Source organism: Lathamus discolor, chromosome 5 (genome assembly GCF_037157495.1).
Source record: "Lathamus discolor isolate bLatDis1 chromosome 5, bLatDis1.hap1, whole genome shotgun sequence".
Classification (NCBI taxonomy): Eukaryota; Metazoa; Chordata; class Aves; order Psittaciformes; family Psittacidae; genus Lathamus; species Lathamus discolor.
Genome location: NC_088888.1, coordinates 85,647,527 through 85,664,029, shown reverse-complemented (window position 1 = coordinate 85,664,029; position 16,503 = coordinate 85,647,527). Strand labels below are relative to the sequence as shown.

The 16,503-nt window shown below is 41.3% G+C and overlaps 1 protein-coding gene across 2 annotated transcripts; it reads right to left on the bottom strand.

Annotated features, from left to right (window-relative positions):
* Positions 1–226: 226 nt before the first annotated feature.
* On the bottom strand, positions 227–16,076 carry RAB23 (RAB23, member RAS oncogene family). Of its 2 annotated transcripts, XR_010613233.1 has the most exons (8): positions 15,802–16,076; positions 13,306–13,495; positions 12,445–12,530; positions 9,892–10,048; positions 8,271–8,353; positions 6,977–7,069; positions 5,884–6,105; positions 227–245 (listed from the first exon to the last, which is right to left on the bottom strand). XR_010613233.1 is itself a non-coding variant. In XM_065681471.1 (7 exons), exons 2-7 carry the CDS (start codon positions 13,458–13,460, stop codon positions 5,966–5,968), a joined length of 714 nt encoding a protein of 237 aa, XP_065537543.1. In that variant the 5' UTR covers positions 13,461–13,495; positions 15,802–16,076; the 3' UTR covers positions 1,048–5,965. The 2 variants fall into 2 exon arrangements, 1 of the variants encoding a protein (XP_065537543.1); XM_065681471.1 differs by lacking the exon at positions 227–245 and having other exon boundaries at positions 1,048–6,105.
* Between the last annotated feature and the right edge of the window lie 427 nt (positions 16,077–16,503).

The following is a 16,503-nucleotide window of genomic DNA, read 5'->3' as shown; positions in this document are numbered from 1 at the left end:
GTTAGACTTAATCTAAGTAAGTTACTTCCTTATTTTTACTATTCTTTTTGTCTGTTTGCCTTCCACTTCCCTAAACCCCACGTTACCTGACCCCCAGGAAGTCTGCAGGACAGCCACTGCTTCCTTCTCCTCTGCTTTAGGCCTGCAAGCTGACATGCCACATCCAGTAAAGATCCCATAGATTTGAATAGCCTAAGTGTAAAAACAGTGACCCTGTCCTTAAAGTTTCTTTCACACAGTTATGCCTGCAAGACACAGCAAAAGACATTTGTTTTCCTCTTTAAAACTGTAGTTATCTTGGGGGCTGCCCAGCTTTCTCAAGCTGAACATGGTACAGCTGCACAGTACATAAAACCCACCCAGGTACCATCAAAGCTTCACTTTCCTCAAGATCTTCACTCAGTTGAAGTTAAGCACTTCCCTGACCTAAAACTACATGACCATAAAAACATGAGTTCTCATATTTACAGATGCTTTCTTGCTTAAAACATTCCAATTAATCCTTACTAGGGTGCTACACAAGCAACTTGTTTTCCTGTGTGCAAAACCGCATGCAAGAGGAACCAGTATATTGCTTCCCAGATTCCCGAGACACCCAGATGAAGAGGCAGACTCATACCGAGTTTCATTGTACTAAAAAAGAAGAACACAGAACCACACAAACCCCCAGCCAGCAGTAAGCATTTACCTGCTTCTTTTCAGAAACCTCATCAGGCACCTTTGAGACATGAGTAATATTTTAATGTCACTTACAATGTCTACAGCCATTCACTTGTCGCTGCACTAGCCAGACCAAGCGTGAAAAACAAAGTGAACAGAAAGCACAGAACAGAAACCTGTATTTCATATTGGAACTGTGTGGTGAAGAAGCCAGAGACAAGGGCTCAAAACTGGCCCTTCTGCTAGGCGGGGGTGCCTAATGTGCTGCTTTGGATCCCAGCCGTTCCCAACATACGGACCAGGATTGGGCACACAAGTTTTCTGAGCAGATTCCGGCTGCACAGGTACAGGGTTAGAGCAATTTTATGAAACAGGTTGACAATTGAATGTAACCACAAAAGAAAGACCTGTATTAGACCAAACAGTGATGAAATAAACACATTTAAGTTGAATGATACAACTAATGTAACTTGTAACAAGAGAATTACTTCTGGGGATTTTACAGGACCAGCATACACAGAATATTCAGGTTTAAACATTTATTTTCCACTTGAGGATGTATGGTAACTTATGTTATATTTTTAGGAAGAAAAAAAGGCATTACATATATTTGAGATCATGACAGTGATAAAACCAGTTTTGAACATTGTATTTTGACCATTCTGATTCATGTGAACTTGCAAACAAGAGTAAGCCATTCATTAGTAACAATGCACCTTCACTCTTGCACTGACAGCAGGATTCTCCTGGTCCAGATTCAGGTTTTCCTGACCAGTTTTATTCAGTTCTGCTGAACCACATTTATCTCAGGAAGAGAAGGAAGAACACTCATCCACAAATTATTTATCAGTATTGATAAATAACTCTACTACCAGAAACCTGAGAATGAGTCTAGTTCAGTAGTGGGACTCACCTGGCCTTGAAACGATTGATACAGCACTTCTTTGACACAGAAGTGTTTGAAAGTTTCTCTTAATTCTATTACAGCACCTTTCACCTTACATCTAAGCATTGCTACGTTTTTTCCTTCTCTAATTTTGATTACCTGTTTGAATGCCTTATTTCACACAGAAGTATTTTCTTCTCTCAATACTGTTTGAGCATTAAAAAGAAGATGGGAACAACTGTCGCTTCCTACAGGAAGATGGTAAGGTGGTTTTGATGAAACCAAGCTTGTTGCTCTCTGGTTTATGCACTATCATCGTGCAGGTATTGCAGCTTCAGCCAGAGGTCTATGATTACATTTAGAGAAGCAGCAGGGGTCTAAAGTAGTGCCACCGGAACCCAAGCAGCATGTTTGCTAGTTTGCTCTATGACTGAATTCCCAGAGGGTTCTGCAGTGCAAATCATTCATTCAGTTATTAACTGGTAGCTACCAACTTGAAGAAGATGAATTAGGAGGTTCAAAGTGCGTGTATGCTCAGTATTGTGCAGGTACCCCTGTGTAACTACAGGGAGCGCAACATGGTCAGCTGCTCAGTTCCCTTTAGTATAACATACAACTGCGGAAGCAACGCAAAGGGAAAGCTACGTGTTGGATACGCTGTGTAGCCCAGTAATGGAGGAGGAAAAAAAAAGACACAGTTCACTGAAGCATAAAAAAATTAAACAGGAAATCAACTGACAGTACGGTAACTCAGGCATTTTGACTAGGAAAGGTAAGCATTTCTCCAAAATTGTCTGAAGTGGAATATTTCATTTTCTAACTTAACCACACATGCCCCCATGCACAAAAATCCTAGTGTGATCAGTCTTACAACTCTGAGATTCCTTACTTCCACTTGGAAACACATCCCTAGCATTACAGCTTTGCATCATCAGGAAGTGATGCTCTACTTCCTGAGAGAACACCCATTCAACGGAATAGATACAACACAGAAACAACAGGGGCTTTGGTGTCACGCTTACTTCACCAAGGCTTTAACGATTACTGAAACATTTGGTATTTTAATGAAACGCTTTGAGTGGAGAAGAAGCCAGTGTTTGCAATAAAAATTGACGTGGGTGCTAAATGTCTAGGCGTGCCTTTGCATCCAAAAGACAAAAGAAAGTTCCTCCCACTGAGGAGTGAGGTGAATACCTAAAGATTCCTGCAATGCGGAAGTCATCTGGTTTCCATCTCCACACTAACCCCAGTAGGATAAAACAACATTTTCAAGCAACGCACATGCAGAGCACTCGCCAGAAAAATGCTAATGGGACAGTCTCCACCTCAGTCGTTCTCATTGGAGAACAATCACTGCAAAGTCACAACAAAGACTTAGGATGGGAATGGAATGGAAAGAAATGAAGCTCACTGTTACTCAATGCTGCAAGTCTGTATTCCTACGTTATAATGTGCGTCCTGAATTTCAACATATCCTAAGTTTTGCAAGTCTGTCAAGTCTCCACCTATAAACATTTCTACTCGGTTTTCAGTCCTTAAAAAAGTGGTTTATAATGACACACCTTAAATACAAATGGCTTATGTAATAATACGACGTCTACAGCATAACACGTAATAGTACAAATGGTCATTATGTGTCATACAGACTTATTTCTCAGTACTCTGTACAAAGTCAAACAAGGCAAAAAGGATGTTTCAGACACACTGTGGCTTGTTTCTTTTTCAAGAAAAATGAATTAAAAAAGGTGGAAGTGGCAGACAGACAACAAAATGTGAAAGTTTCCGTATTAAAAACAGTTGTCAAACCTCTTCACGCATACACTCTGTCCTACACCCTGAAGTTGTAAGGTGGCCCCATGATGTACAATTTTAAGTCTTATGCTAAGTACCTTACTTCTGAAACTGAGAAGACCAATAGACTCCATGTATACATATATACAGGGATTAAACACACTTGTTAAAAAGCAAAGGCTTTTATCAGGAGAAATTATAGGAAACATTACAGACAAGTACACACAGTTTGCTGCACTAACAAAGGGGATCAAGTGCCTTGGAGGCCACCATAGTGCCAGCAACAGGAGATGCTCTAACAGCTGGTCAAAGAAACAATGGTACACGGTAGAAAGTCTAACATAAGTAAATGTAAAACAGAGATTTCATAGATCTCTGGTGTTTGTGCATAATTCACCAACCACTTCTCTCCCTGCAGGCAGCGGGAAAAGGTACATTTCAGTTTTCACACTCATTGACTTAGTAACAAAGTAAGTCAAGCTTTCTACAGGAATTCACACAGTGAAAAGTCCTTCCTCCAAAAATATATCGGATCACTCAACCCATTTTCACTCTCTTACACCATTTACAAAACTATTAAAACTCTGAATTCGTTCAAGCAGCATATTTTGCATTTGTCACTGGCAGGTTTGTTGTAGAAATCCTAGAAAGTTAAAACTATACCATACAAAACCATGTAAACAAAAAGGATACTTTTTACAAGGCATGCGTGCTCTTGGAGAAGATTTAGTGTTTATTTTTGGTCAATGAAAGATACCTTGCTTAGCATTTTTAACAGCACCGTAGTGATTTAGGAGCCTAAGCCCGTATAACTTGAATTTAGATTTGGACTCCTAAGCATCTAAATCAATTCTGTAGCGTTATTTAAGCACTTTGAACAATTTTTGCCATGTCTCTGATCCTGCAGAATCAGATTTTATGTAGACAGCAGCTAACTTTGAATGTGAGATGACATTCAAGAATGTCTCACAAATGTAATTCAGTCACCAGCTGCAAGGTTTTTGGATCCTCCATGACTTAGTTCATGGTATCTATGAATCAGTTTTCCAGAAAGGTAACTGTTTTGTGACACAATGTTGCAAGTTCCTTTCTCATAGACAACACAGCCTACAACAACCGAATTTGAACAGAAATATGAGTATATGTTTCTTCTGAATATCTGTTAGTGTCAAAGACCCTGTTATTTGTTCAACTGGTTAAGACAGAGAAAAACAGAATTATAAAAACATTTGTAGCACTGCATTAAGTAAAAAGGAGCATTTTTGGCACCATACATTTTTAAATCTAAGCTTTTAGGGCCAAAGTAGAGCAAGTTAAATATACACAGTGGTGGCTGGGAAAGCCTCATCTGAAATGTAACATTTTGAAAGGGAACTTTTTTTTGGAAGATGCTATTTTATGCTCACTGGCTGATCTCCAAGTAGCAAATACACTGGAATTTAGCCTAAATATTCACACCAAATGTTTACATATACCTCAGCACTCGTATATAACACAAATATATTGCACCGACAGAATTGCCAGAATCCATATAATATAGTCAGACATAAAACATAGTGTCTTCTCTTTGATCTTCATTTGTCTTCTCAGTGTCCTGTCTAACCAATTCTAATGTTTTGTTTGAAATTTAGCTGCAAGGTTGCTACTTTACTTTTAGCCATAGTGTTACGATGTCCTGGTTTCAGCTGGGATAGAGTTACTTTTCTTCCCAGTAGCTGGTGCAGTGCTGTGTTTTGGCTTTAGCCTGAGAACAATGCTGGTAACACACCAGTATTTTAGTTCTTGCTCAGCAGCGCTTACCCTGATCAAGGACTTTTCAGTCTCATGCTCTGCCAGTGAGGAGGGACACAAGACGCTGAGAGGGAGCAGAGACAGGACACCTGACCCACACTATCCAAAGGGGTATTCCATACCACAGCACATCATGCCCAGTATATAAACTGGGGAGAGTTAACCGGAAGGCCTGTATTACTGCTCAGGTCAGGCTGGATATTGGTCAGTGGGTGGTGAGCGGTTGTATTGTGCATCACTTGGGTTTTCTGAATTCTCAGTTATCTTTTTTTTTGTTCCCTACTATTATCAGTACTGTTACTGTTGGTGTTATTTCTATTATCTGTAACACTGTACTTTAGTTATTACACTGTTTTTATCTCAACCCCTGGGGTTTACATTCTTTTGATTCTCCTCCCCATCCTACCTGGGAAGGAGGGAAGGAGGTGGCAGTGAGCAAGTGGCTGTGTGGTACCTGGTTGCTGGCTGGGTTTAAACCACGACAAACGGTCTGTACCTATACTTGTAAGTATTACCCTTGTGCTAAATGTGCTTTACAATTCAGCAATACCTAGTTCATAGCTCTGGAAATAATTCCTTGAAAAAGAAGCTTGCCTAATTTATACGAAGTGCACGGGGCAGCCGCGGTTCTGTGTTTTGCCACCAGGTGTCTCACTCCCAACACCCAAAACAACTGCATCAGCAAGGTTATATAAATCCACCCTCTCTCAAGGATCCCATAGGCACAAGATTTGCTAAAGCACTGGTAAAAATACCTCTACAGCTGGCTTTATTCTGTATTCAATTGCACAACTTCATCCAATTCACTGGCTTGGTTTTTTCTCCTCCCAAAGTGGTCTAAAGTATGCTGCAGTTGCTGAAAGGACTTCTGTTTTTCTTGGTCCTCTGTTTGTTTGGTTTCAGGTTGATGACATCTCCTCCATTAAGAGTGCTAGAATTCTGGTTGGAGTCACTTCCACCATCTGTGTTAAAAACACCTGCAGAATTTAAAGACAAGAAAAGTATCTGTATTTCTTTGCTTCTTGTAGCACAATATATTAACACGTCAGACACAACTCTTACTACTGCATAGTAGGGCACCTCAAACGCACTCTAGTTTTTAAAGGCTTTTCCTACTTCTGAGTCAATTCTGCACCTAAACTTGAAGAAGAGCCAGTTGGAATTACTAGCCAAGCAGTATTTAAAGCAGGTTTCCAACTATATAATTGAAGCGCAGCATATGCATTCATCTGCATATGTGTACGCTACTAATAGCGTGGTAACAAAGTTATGGTTAGTTGAGTAATGCAATAAAAGAAAAACATGACAATTTTAAAGTTGGAAACTTTGCTGAGATAAAGGTAAGGAAAAAGCCTGAATAAAAAGGGGGTGTTTTGAAAAGGAAAAAGAATGAACTAACTTGGGAATGCTTTAAAGAAGGACTACGGAAGTTTGGTATTCCCTTAGAAAAGGCAGTTTACAAACACCTTCTGATTACACGCCAGATTCTTTCACTGCGAGTCTCCTGTAAATCCACACAAAGATGAGTAACACTGGTACTAATTATATTAAAATATCCAGCAAGCACCCTTTCTCAAGTCCTTACACAGAACAAAAATCTTTGTTTAAACAGATTTAATAAAAGGACGCTTGCCAAATGTTTGCTAGAGACTTTAGAGTATCAGTTTTAACAGTTGTGTAACTTGAGAGTCATAAAGTTATTTTACAGAAGGAATGAAGACAATATCCTAGGATAGGAATGTAACAGACCCTGATTCACCTTATATTAACTCCATAAGGAAATGGGTGAAACCATAAGCTGTGATGGCACAAAATAATGTTTCTGGTTTTTTATAACAGTATACATACCAATCTTGTTACTGCTTGTATGTACTACTTCTGTATCTTCGGCTGTCTGTTGCTTGAGCCTTTGAAGATATTTATCAGCTAAGTACTTAAAAACTGGAATATAATAAAAAAAAAAGGTAAATATAATCTTCATATCAATACTAATGCCTCTGTATCAGAATTCTGTGTGGTGACAAGTTTAGCATGATCTGTTAAGTGATTCTCTCTCAGCATGCCTGTGTACCTAAGCAGAATCCAGGTTAATCCAGAGCCTACCCAGGTGTTACAGCCTGCAGTACTGCTCTTGCACAGCAGATAGAAACATCTCAATACTTCTATAATAAAGCTGGCACATGCATTTTGCCAAATGTGCAAATTCATACCACCTGGAACTTTTTAAAGTTATATAGGAATTTAACATACTTTTTTTTTGGCAAGAAGTCTTAGAATAGCAGTCATGTAAGGTTAAGTCTATTAATAAAACTTGGCAGCGACATTGCTCTAATTAAGTAATGCTGCCCTTGTTTGTATTGGAGTATAAAAAGTCTACCTAGGATTCTGGCAAAAAAAACAAACCCACCCAACCAAACCAAAAGCTATAGGAGAACTTTCAGAACCTATATGCATTATTATTATTTATATTTGTAATTAATGACTCATGCAAAGATACAGAAACATTTTATATTTTCTCTTCTAGATTCATCTCCCAAGGTGAATTATGTTAACAGAGAAGAAACAATTAGTTTACTATTAAGTTTGCCTGATTAAGCAAAGTTATCAGAGACTCATATTTATTCAAACCTACCCCACAAAAGATAGTGACCAATGTCTGTAACAGTAGTATTATGAAATTAAATATATACACTTAAAAGTGATATTTAAGAACTAGTCAAATATTACCTGCAAGAGAGCCAATCTTTTAATGTACTTTAAGTGTTTCTATCAGTTAATAACAATTACAGAATAGTCTGTTCAACAATACGTATATTGTAGTAATTGAACTTACACTTTTTATTTTTTCCAAAGCTCAGTGCTTCTATGACAGTCATTAGGGACTAAGCAGCCTTAACACATTGGCACTTCTAAATATTGAAGCTGTGCACTGATTGCAGAAGAGAAACGAAAGATGTACACAAGGAAACAGGCCTAACACAATGATACCAAGTAATTCTAGCTATGTTTAAAGTGTGCTGCTAAGGGAAATCAAAAGGCCAACAGCATGCAACAACCTGCAAAGTAACAAAGCAGCTCCAAACTGGAAAACTGTTCCTCACTGCAGAGCAGAGGGCGGGACAAACAGTGCTGCATTTCATACCTTCAGTTACGTTTAGGTCTTCCTTCACAGACGCTCGGTAGAACCTTAACTTTAGCTTTTTTGCCAGTGCTTCTGCCTCTTCACTGCACAACAGAAGAAAACTGTGTAAATACTAATTTGTATTATTTGGCAGCATTTATTCTTACAGACAAAATGCTTTGTGGCAAGTTAAGCATGGCAAGGTGGGTTGAAAAACTCAGTCAAAAAGTAGGTGTTCCTTAATTTCTTTACAGTATTTCCACTATAAAAAGATGGTATTTTACATGCAGTTTCTCTATGACCAGAAATAATTGCTTTTCAATACTTATTGACCTCATTAACTAAAATTTCCCAAGGATTCAAAGACAGGTGTCAGTGAAACCAAAAGGAAAAGGGCTGTAATTAACAGCACTAGAATCAGAACAATTACTACTGCAAAGTCAAAACAACAACCAAAAGAGTAATCCTTAAGTATACTTTAATGAAGCAGTAGACTCTGCAATCAGATGAGTGCAGAGGTGAAATGAAAGATTACTTTTTCCTGTGAGGTGAAAGAAAACTTGTGCTAAATTTTAAGGAAAAGTTGAGGAAACTTATGAAAATTTCACCAAGGGAAATCACGTCATCAGACAGATGGTGCTACTGAGGCAGATGGAGTATTCTGAGAATGAAACCTAAGTGACATACCATGAATAAAGGAGGAGTTCAAATGCAATTTTGCTTTTCCTTTGAAAAATCCTCAGAATTCTTTGCAGAGGGAGTAGAAGCTGATTTATGTCATCAATGATAGCAAACAGAGAATAAAGAAAGCCAGTGCGGGAAACAACAAAAAGAAGAAATAATTTAAATCTCTTAGGAAGATGGCAGAAACAAAGAAGTGGAGAACGATCGACTTCATCGTGCAATATTTTCTACATGATATGCTGCGGCAAATGAAAGTTAGCATTTGTTAAGCTGATTTGATGGCACGAATGAAATTGGTCATATATACAAAGGCAGAATGAATCAACAGTAACATCTGTAAAGAAAAATACAGCAAAGGAGGGACAGCACCATGCAGTTGGAGAATATTACCAGGTATGGATTTCTACAGAGTTATAATGTTTTGATTAAAAATGAGCAATAAAAACAAATTAAAGTGAAGCAAAGAACAATGTTACTTTTCTAAACATACTGTTTAATACTTCATCAGCATTTTTGCAAGCATTCACTAGGCAAACTAGACAATGTAACTTCACTGGTGCATAACAGAGTTTAACAGTATCTGTAAATTTTAACAGGAGAGACAATTTACAGGTTTCGAATCTCTGATTAAAAAAAAAAAAAGAGAGAAAAATGACAGAAAGAATCTTATCATGGGGTAACCAAACTTCATGTTATTCCTCTGTTTTTCTGGCTGACACTTCAGAGGAAGGCATGAAGCAAACGGAAAGCTCCTAGTTCTGCAAGCACATCTGCCCAAGCAACTACGCTCATGCAGCGATACCTGTCACCTGTGCTCCTAGGGCATGTTTCAATGCAGGGTGTAGGTTTGACAACCATAAGCCTCCATCACGAACTCCCATTAATATATATATTTTTTAAACGTGTGCATATAGGGGGCATATACTGTACTTTAAAAACAGTAAGATAAAACTCCTACTTCTTTATGCAAGAGTCATCAAGAAGATCAATCTTATTCTGCACGAGAACTGTAGGAATGTCTCCAACTTCAGTCACAACTTTTTCCTTCCAGGTAGGGATTGCTTTGAAGGACTCTCTGTCAGTTGTAGAAAACACAAGAACACAAGCCTGGGCTCCTAAAAATATACAAATCAAGTAAAAATACAAATAAATACAAATCTACCAACCAACAAATGAACAAAATTATCTATAAAGTATTTCAAATATGAGGGATTTTCAAGTTTCTCCCATAAAAGTACACTTTTACCACCACAAGTGGTGGCTTGTGTCAAAGCAATGGTCATGTATCACCCAGATGAAAACAGACTGCCATATTATTTTGATCATTATACCCATCCTTCATGACGGCTACGGGAGTGTTACCTTTCAAGCTATTTCCAGCATGCTGCATGTATGCAGCGCAGGGAGTGGGATGGGTGTGGAAAGGCTGGAAAAAAGGGAAACGGAGCTTTGCTTATTGTTCACTGTTTCCAGACAACTTAATGACGGCCAGATATTTTTCTGCATGCAGGATCTGTAAAGCACAATGCAAGTTATTCTTTGTGCTACAGTAATTTTGATGTTGAAAAGCAGAATTTTTTTTCTCAGACGGAGTTGTGATTACTTCAATAATTCGTTTCGTAGCTTTTTGGAGAACATAAGTGTAATTCTAATTCATACTAGTTCAACCACAGCACTATGATAAATCAAAGAAAGTGTTTTATACCATTTTTGTTATGATTTTGTAACAACCTTAACAAACAACAGCTTAAACCCATCAATACTGAGAAGTTACTTCCACAGGTGATTAGTAAGTGGATTTTGACTGTCCAGTGGCCCTTTGTTATCCTCAAGAAACTACTTTTCTTTGCATATGAACACAAAAACACACTATTATTTATATGCCTTCAGCACATTTGCTCTTTAGTAACAGAACGTAAAGGAAATGGATAGCTGACGCCTTTGAGACTAGTGTCATCTTGTGGTGAATACCACAAACTAATTACACATAGAATGAAAAATTATTTCATCAGTATGAATTTTTTTGTGTCTCTTGAATTTCACCAAGTATCCCCCATTCCTGTATTCTGTTTGTATTTCTGTGACACAAAGCACTCAAGTTCTTTTATTAGGTTTCCTTTTATTTAGCTTTTAAACCAAGTTCAGTCTATCTTTACAAAAGTCTTCCTATGCTCTTTCAAATTCCTTCACATGCTATTAGGATCCTTCTAGTATGATTTTATATAGAATAAGAACTACCCTCAACTTCAAATCAAGTTCTACCAATAAAATTGTAGCAATGTAGTCTTCCATCATTTTCGTGATTGTGTTCTAAAATTCTGTGTGTTTTCCCTAATGTCCACACCATATTCTAATGTATGCAATTATTCTAATCCTGTGAGATAGGTATCAAATTAATTATTCTTTCCAAAGCAGGTTAGTTTGCATTTGTCGATGCTGAATTTAATTTAACCTGTCGTCTGGCAAACTAGCTTAATAAAGCCTCCCAAGTTCTTTGCTCTACTAGAAATGAGAATATTAAGACTCTCACTATCAGTAAATGTCACCTTGTTCAGTTTTTTAAGACTGAGAAATCTATTGTGAAGTTTCCACTCTAAGAGACTTCATCTCTCTCCTTCCACCTATTCCTTCTGAACTCTAAAACATGGAGATAACTGGGCAATAATAAGTTCAGAGGGCAAAATTCTACCATACGGTAGTTAATAAGGGGGTAACTTACATCATTGGACCTCCTTATTTAATCTATGTATAGTACATGTAGAATGCAATGGACAGGGACCGTAAAAATAACTCAGTCTTTTTCCTAGCCATTGGGTAATTAGTTTGTCAAGAACTGAATCACAGAATCTTTGCCAAGTTGTTCGTATTTCCCATGTTAAAAACCAAAAAGGCAAGATTTTCATAACCACTATTATATGCAAAGAAAGCCTAAGCATGCAATTTGTAAAATGGCTAAATAGATGAACTGCCTTTATAAGACTGAATAATACCGTTTCTATTTCATGAAGTAGACAGACTTTCCTTATCACTCCGTTGTGTTAACATGTTCAAGGCAGCCTGCACTAATGAGAGAACTATCCTGCCTAGTAAACTATCTTTCTAAGATGACTGGTAGGTTTTTTTTCCCCTTGGATTAATTTCTAAGTGCCTGAGCCATAGCTTTTGGAATATTTACAAACACATGTCTTACAGAAGTAATAAAACACTTCCAGAGGGAAAACATAACTTTGTGTTTGACTGTTTGAATGGCTATGTTCTGTGCGGTTTCTGCACAGGCATTTGTCTCATTTTGGTCTATGATTTTTAAAGGGCACTGCTGATCATCCTGCATAAAGTGGCATTAATTTAGACAAGGATTTTGCACAAAGGGGAAAAACATTTAAGAATTGAAAAAGGCAAACTAAACATGCTGTGCACAGACATGGAATAACTAACACTGTTAACACAAAGATAGGAAAGTATTTCAGAGATGTGCAGACAAACTGCCAAACAACAAACATGGTATTTTCACCTCTGTAGTAGGCCTTAGTTATTGCATCAAATTCTTCTTGACCTGCAGTGTCCCATAACATTAGCCTGACATCTTCATCATTAATTCTGAAATAAACAGCACATTTTTTTAATCCATACAGTGAACAAAACTTATTCAAATCAACTGACATGGAAATACTTCAATTTCTACAATAGCAGAGTAATCTAAGTCAAACTGAACTTGATTTAAATATAATTTAACTTAACATTAATGATGGTTTACCTCTGTAACATACTACGGCAGCAGTCCCTCAATTACATTATAAGCTCTTTACTGACAATCTGTATTACATATTCCTCTTCCTTTCCTAGACATCAAAACAAAACTTAGGTACCTGAATAATGACCCTTTTGTCTTTTTAATCACCTTACAGGCTTTATAGAATTTTCTTCTCATTTTCCATTTTATCAAACACAATTGGGTATTACCTGCTTATACTGCATACAGACTAAATCTATAGCATATTTCTTTTTCCACAGTAACTTTCATCTATATTGACTAATAAATTTGTATAATCCTCTTATCAAAAGCACTTCTATTTCTTCCACAAGAATTAAAAAAAAAAAAACAAAAATTAACAAGTGGTAGAATACAAAGGAAACTTGTCAAAACTCTTAGTACAACAGAGGTTCCAAATTTTAGTTACAATTCTGAATCTTGGACAGCAAACAAGAGTGATATCATTTTAGCCCACAAACAAGGAGAAAACAACTCCCTTTACTGTGCTTCAAAAGCAGCAGGCCTTGTCTTCCAAGCCTTCATATACCTCAGGATGGCAACAGAACAAAGAAGGAAAGGGAAAGGTAAAAATCAATAGCATGGCAGGTGTTTAATACATACTGGATTTGTCTTTCCAGGAAATCTACACCAATAGTTTTCTTGTAGTCTTTTGTAAAAATCCCTTTGCAGTATCGCTGAATCATGCTGGACTTCCCAACAGCTCCATTTCCTACTACTACCACCTTGATAGCCACCTCCATATCTTCTTCCAACATCTTTGCGTCTCAGGTGACTCAGAGAACAACTGATTCTGCAAACAAAGTAAACAACTATGTTCAGAAAAGCGCTGTGAAACGAAAGCAAGAGGAAAAATGATCACACACATCAGGAATCACACAGTACAATTTATCTCCATCTCTGTCATGGACTGCTTACGTGATCTTGAGAGACCTCCTTTCAGGTAGCTGTAGACAGAAATAAGGTCCCCCCTGAGCCTTCAGACTAAACCACCCCAGGTCCCTCAGCCGTTCCTCATCAGACTTGTGCTCCAGACCCTTCACCAGCTTCGTTGCCCTTCTCTGGACCTGCTCCAGCACCTCAATGTCTTTCTTGTAGTGAGGCACCAAAACTGAACACAGGATTCAAGGTGTGGCCTCACCAGTGCTGAGTACAGGGGGATGATCACTGCCCTGGGCCTGCTGGCTATGCTATCGCTGATACAGGCCAGGATGCCATTAGCCTTCTTGGCTGCCTGGGCACAAGCTGGCTCATGTTCAGCCGCCAATCAGCACCCCCAGGTCCTTTTCCACCAAGCAGCTTTGCAGCCACTCTCCCTAAGCCTGTAGCACTGCATGGGGTTGTGACCCAAATGCAGGACCTGGCACTTTGCCTTGTTGAACCTCATACTACTGGCCACAGCCCATCAATCCAGCCTGTGCAGACCCCTCTGCAGAACCTTCTTACCCTCCAGCAGATCAACACTCCCACCCACCTTGGTGTTGTCTACAAACTGACTGATGGTGCACTCGACCCCCTCATCCAGAACATTGGTAAAGATGCTAAACAGATCTGGCCCGAGTACAGAACACCATCTGTGACCAGCCACCAACTGGATTTAACTCCGTTCGCCACCACTGTTTCAGCTTGGCCATCCAGTTTTCTAGCCAGCAAACAGTACACCTGACCAAGCTATGAGCAGCCAGTTTCTACAGGGAAAATGCTGACCAGTTGTGCTGACCCCTTCATTATTTCTTCAAGAATCAAAACCTCTACCATTTCATGATCAATATGCGCCAGGCGGCATCCAGCCATCACATCGCCTGCAGGTCCTTCTCTGTTCACAAACAGATCTGGCCTTCCCTAGCTGGCTCACTCACCAGCGGCGTCAGGAAGCTATCTTCCACACATGCCAGAAATCTCAGGGACTCTTTCCTCTCTCCTGTACTGTATTTTCAGAAGGCATCTGCTGACTGAAGTCCCCCATGAGAACAAGGGCCAGTGTTTGTGACACTTCTCACAACTGCTTAGAGAATATTTTGTCTGCCTCTTTATTCTGGTTGGGTGGTCTATAACAGACACCCACCATGACAGCTGCCTTGTTGGCCTTCCCCTTGATTCTTATCCATAAACACTCAACTCTATCATTAGCATCATCAAGCTGTAGTCAGTCAAAACACTCCCTTATCATATAGGGAAGGACCTTGCTAGCGCACTGCTCCTCAAACACTGGTGTGCTGCCCGCAGACTCATCTCTAGCGAGCCTGGTTTTAGCCCTTTCCCCCTTCAAATCTAGTTTAAACATCCTTCAGTGAGCCCTGCAAACTCCTGTGTGAAGACACTTTCCCCCCTTTGAGACAGCAGACCTGTTGCCAGCAGACCTGGTGTCCTGTAGACCGGCCCATGGTCAAAGAACCCCAGATTCTGCTGGTGACGCCAGGCTTGGAGCCAGGTGTTGATCTGCTGGCTCTGCCTGGTTCTTCCCTCCTCATTCCCTGCAACTGGCAGGATAGAGGAGAACGCTTCCCGTGCTCCTGATCCCTTACCAGTCATCCCAAGGCCCTGAAGTCTCTCTTCATTGCTCTTCTTGTTACAATTGCATCATTGTCTACCTGGTAAAAGCTGGGCTTCCCTTGCCTTTTGCTGTGCCAGGATATCATCACAGTAACACTTCGGATCTGCAGAGTGGCAGATTTCCCCCCAGGAAGCAAGTAACCCCCTTTCAGAGCAGAAAACACACCTATTTTAAAGACTTTGCCCACACGCTGACGCCCCGTGCCGGAAGAGCTGGGCTACCCGATAGCCTCGCTCCCGCTCGCCATGCAGATAACGTGTCTGGTTGCATTAAACGCCAGTACGCGAGCATTTTTACCGGGTATTCGCAAACACCGCTAAGGCCGGGCCAGCTCTGCACCCACGGCTCCGCATGGCCCGCACCTGCCCGCGGCCACCCCCCGGCCCCGGCCGGGGCGAGCCGCCGCCACAGCCACACCGAGAGCGGGGGCTCTGCCCCCTCCCGCAGCCCCGGCCGCTCTACCGCCTGCCCCGCCGCCTCCCCAGCCCCGCACCCCTCCTGCGCCCTCCCGCCCCGGAGCCCCCCCGGCCGCCGGCCCCGCATACCAACGCGTTCCCTTGCAGGAGCGGGGCGGGCGGCGCTCCCTCAGAGGGCTCAGCGGCAGCTCCACCTCAGGGACGGCGAGGCAGGGAGAAAGGCAGGGAACGGGCGAAGGAGGGAAGGCGAGAGGAAACCGCTCGCTGGGGCCGACCCAACCCGGACGCACATCCCGGCTCCCCCGCCCGGAAGCGCCGTCAGGACCGGGGGCGCCGCTCAGGGAGGTGCCTGCCCGCTGCCCCCGCCCCCGCCGCGGACCCCGGCTGGGGGCGGTGGAGGCGGCAGCGGGAGGGGGGCCTGCCCTCACTGGGGTCTGCCTTCGGGGCTGTGCCGCCCGAGAGAGCAGGGCGGGTGCGCTGCGCCCGCCTGGCTGCCAGAGCTCGGCTGCGCTCGTAAGGGGGGCTCATGTTCCGGCCCCCCACGCGCCTTCCTCCCCGCTTCACTCCCTGCCCGGAGGCCTTACTTCCTCTCCGCATCTCCCGCGGGTACCGCCGCAGTGCGTGACCAGCCGTGGCCGGTCCTGGGGCTGTTACTGAGGGCAGCTGCTCCTCATGTGGGCAGTACCCGTGGGCTTCGACCAAGGCGTGGCCCTGCCGGTTCGCAGCCCGGTACTGCGGCACATGGCCTGCAGCTCCCGCACCTACCTAAACCAGAATCTGCTAGGGGTTAGCGTAATTGTAGGCGTGAGAGGCTAAAGATTTGCAGATCTT